This window comes from Uranotaenia lowii, chromosome 3 (assembly GCF_029784155.1).
Source record: "Uranotaenia lowii strain MFRU-FL chromosome 3, ASM2978415v1, whole genome shotgun sequence".
Classification (NCBI taxonomy): Eukaryota; Metazoa; Arthropoda; class Insecta; order Diptera; family Culicidae; genus Uranotaenia; species Uranotaenia lowii.
The window spans coordinates 301859291-301862929 of NC_073693.1; the positions used below are offsets into that span (position 1 = coordinate 301859291).

The 3639-nt window shown below is 39.5% G+C and overlaps 1 protein-coding gene across 1 annotated transcript; it reads right to left on the reverse strand.

Annotated features, from left to right (window-relative positions):
- Window positions 1-725: 725 nt before the first annotated feature.
- On the reverse strand, window positions 726-2855 carry LOC129755501 (phospholipase A1-like). The gene is made up of 3 exons (XM_055752025.1): window positions 2726-2855; window positions 1916-2662; window positions 726-1853 (listed from the first exon to the last, which is right to left on the reverse strand). The coding sequence occupies exons 1-3, from the start codon at window positions 2784-2786 to the stop codon at window positions 1528-1530; spliced, it is 1134 nt and encodes a 377-aa protein (XP_055608000.1). The 5' UTR covers window positions 2787-2855; the 3' UTR covers window positions 726-1527.
- Window positions 2856-3639: the final 784 nt, after the last annotated feature.

Below are 3639 nucleotides of genomic sequence, written 5' to 3' on the forward strand. Positions count from 1 at the left end.
GTGTGTGTGTGTGTGTGTGTGTGTGTGTGTGTGTGTGTGTGTGTGTGTGTGTGTGTGTGTGTGTGTGTGTGTATGTGTGTGTGCGTGTGTGTGTGTGTGTGTGTAGGGGGTGTGTGTGTGTGTGTGATGGGTTAGTGAGGTGGGTTTGTGAGGTTCTGAGCTGTCACAACACATCTTGCTTCCGCCGCTGTTGGTCAGCTCTGCTACTGCCCGCTTCCCTAGTTTCAATTTCTCTGATACAATGAACCAAACCGTCAGTTGACCCCTTGTTTTATACCTTTCGTAGGCTGGAAATAACAAAACTCATGAAGGGGCGGGGCGTCTAATTTTTTTTCCATTATCGAATAGCCAATCAACGTTGAGCAGCCTTGGTATGTCTTTTAAGAGAGATGTCTTTGAAAGAGGCGTTTTTCGTGACGCGAGATCGGTTCGCGAATTTCAATTTGCCCCCCTATAGTGTTGCCGTAAGACGTAATTCTACGTCAAAATAACAACAAATGACTTGAAAATTATCAAAAAAAAAAAGATGAAAAATTGAGTTTATAATAATAACAATAGTTTATATTTATTAATAGGGTAAAAAAAATGTTGATGGAAAAATCCGTTCGATTTTGGCACGGTTCGATTTTGACAACACAAAATTCTCGAGATTGTTGCCAAAACGAAAGGGGCCTGTATAATAAAACTTTAATAAACTTTTTAATCATCTTTTTTTCTGAGCTTCACCGTATTCGCGCAAGTTTAACAACAAAATTTAAATGATTCTAATTTTGCAAACGATCAGAAAACAAATATTTGAGTTAAATTTTTGATAGAAATTTCTATGAAGTAATGGCTGATTTCAAATCTTTGATTTTTTTTTATAATTCGGCTATATTTTTCTGAAGACTATTTCGGAAATATCGTGATTCATTCTGAAATTTATTTCTCATGGTGAATTATGTTAAAAAATTATTTTTTACAAATCACAAGTTAATTCTAAAATAAAATAATGAAATATGATTCTGAACTCTGGAGCTTTAGGAACTCTACATCCATTGATTTGCTCTTGAGGTTCAAGCTCTCATCTTTACTGGATTTAATCAGTAATGAATTGAATGAAATTTAGCTGTTCGTTCCAAATTTACAAACAACGGATGTATGAATAAAGCGAAAAAATGTTTTGAGCCCTTAGAATCCCAGACGTAATGCTATTATGGGCTTCCCTTATATTTAGTCCAGTTGTTCATAACTGGATAGTATCTAATTCAGTGGTTTTGAAACTTTTTTTCACTCAGTGCCTCTCTATCTCGATATAATTTTAGAAACATTCGGTGAAATTTGCGAGATTTTGATTCCACTGCTGTCTTAGGCTTATCATTTTCGTTGTATTACGATAAAAACTGAATAATTTTCGACACAAATATTGTGTTTTCAGAGCGAACTACTTAGCACTATAATCTTGAACACTGTAGCACACGCAAAAAATGCTATTCTTAAAGTCATGAAGAAATATTGATTAAAAAGTCAATTTGAAGAACGCCACTACTAATAAATCTCATTGATCATCTTCAGCTTTTTGCTTCTCTTCTTGTCGGCATAGAACTGCGCTCTCTTTTTTTCCAACCGCCATCGCTTGCTCCCTATGTCCAGCTTACCCCGTGCATACGGAGCATCAGCATGCGTCTCAACCGTCAGGATTCCTCGATTCTGCGCCACAATCGGCTCCCCACCCATCTTGAGCTTAGCCTTCGGACTTCGACATCCGGCCGGACTAACCTGGTTCAAACTATCACACCGGGTCGACCAAAAACCCACCATCGACACTATTGATTCCGCATAGAACTCCCAAGCCCGACCGTGGGAACAGGAAGCTGTGAACAGATTAAGCTCGGTTTAGAGGTTGAAAATAAGTATTTTAAGATATTTTACTCACATCCAAACCACCAACCCCAACAACCGGGTTGCTTCTGGCCACCATTCGGGTAGAAGTCCGTATGTCCCACTGGATCGAATAGACCCAATTTTCCTCCGTTGGTGTGAATCACTTCGACGTAGTTTGCGTCCGTTTCAGCAAGTCGATCAGTAGGTTTGCCCATGTCAAACATGGGCTTTGCAGGGTCCAACGCAATGATCGTGTTGATTTTACCCCGCCGAACTGCCTTCCCGGTTAGTCCGGAAAGATGAGCCCCTAAACTGTGGCCCACCAGGTACAGATCCTCAAACCGCAGGCCGGCCTTTTCGTTCAGAAAGTCGATCAGCTTTGCCAACTTCTCGGCCGTCGGGTGGATCCTTTTTCGAGCTATCCAATAGTCGTTGAGTTGTTTGCCGCTTTGCCAGTTTACCGTGATCACGTTGTACTCAGCACGTTCCAGGAACGCATCCTTGGTTGTGAGACAGAAATCCGAATGCCGGCAGTTGCAGAATCCATGGACAATGATCCTAGTCGGAATCGAGGCGTTGAAGTTGGAGGACATCACCGACTGAATGTCTCCTATGTTCAGGACTTGAGTCTCGTGCACGTTCAATCTCGTATTGAGATGGAAGGAAGCGTTTAAAGGATCTATCTGCACGTTACGCTTCTGCCTAATCGGATTTCTGATGTGTTCTTCCATTGCTCGAAGATAGTGCCGATCGCAACCGAATTCGTAATCCATTCCCACCTCATTGCTACTGAAATGTTCTATAAAGCACATCACTCAAATTAGTTACTAATCAAAATTTTATCATCCAAACTTTTGTTTACCTTCTCTGGCCGCTACGCAAGCCGCCAAAAACAAAGTGCCAATCACAATCAACTTCTTCATTCCACCAATTCTAGAACCACTCTGAGACTTGGACTTTCAAAAGGAGGCAGTTTTATTTAAACATTTATTCGCTGCACGCCGTTCCAAACCGTCTGCGTTTTAAGACTGGATGGCTTACAGAAGAAAATTCGCGAACGGTAAGAAAAAATGAACTCAAACGGTGACGGGTAAATCCCCGGACTCCCAATCGAGGATTCATTCATTCACTCATTCGTCCAGCTAAATATACGGTGCTGAAAAACGGAGCCGGTCAACCAGAAGTCGGGGATTTCCTCTCGCCGCTATCGGTTTGTATCTAGTGAAGGATGAAATGGAACTGATCAAGTATTCACGCTATGACTCATTTTCGCAAGGATTTCTGCCACAGGAAGTTTATTTTTTAATTTGGGGTCAACGTCGAACTTAAAATAGAGATCAGAGGATCGAATAAGTTCCGATGCAATAAAAAAATCCGATAAAATGTTCAATCAACCCTTATACGTCTGAATATTATTTCTGAGAAGATTTCGGATGAGCTAATTTTCAAAAAAAAAAATTTAACGCCAATCAACTTTATAATCTAAGTAAGAAAATATATCTCATGTTCATGCTGATATTTTAATATCTTTTGCCCTGGAATCAATTTTTAATGATTCGTTCTGGTTTTTATTGATATTAATTTACTATGCGATAGGGTGTTTCAAATTACAACTTTTCTCTAGTTTTAAAACGCCTGTGATTGAGAATTAATTTGAAAAGTACAGTATTCTGTTACTATTCTGGAAATTTTTCGCTGTCCTCGAGGTATTCAAATACATGTTATAGCTCAATAAGTCAATTGAACAGGATAAGTTTTAAATTTAAATATAGAATT

Coding starts and splice junctions, on each gene's coding strand:
- LOC129755501 (XM_055752025.1), bottom strand. CDS start 2,786: ATGAAGAAGTTGATTGTGATTGGCACTTTGTTTTTGGCGGCTTGCGTA. Junction 2,663..2,725: donor TTGCGTAGCGGCCAGAGAAG/GTAAACAAAAGT, acceptor TGTGCTTTATAG/AACATTTCAGTAGCAATGAG. Junction 1,854..1,915: donor TTGGGGTTGGTGGTTTGGAT/GTGAGTAAAATA, acceptor ATCTGTTCACAG/CTTCCTGTTCCCACGGTCGG.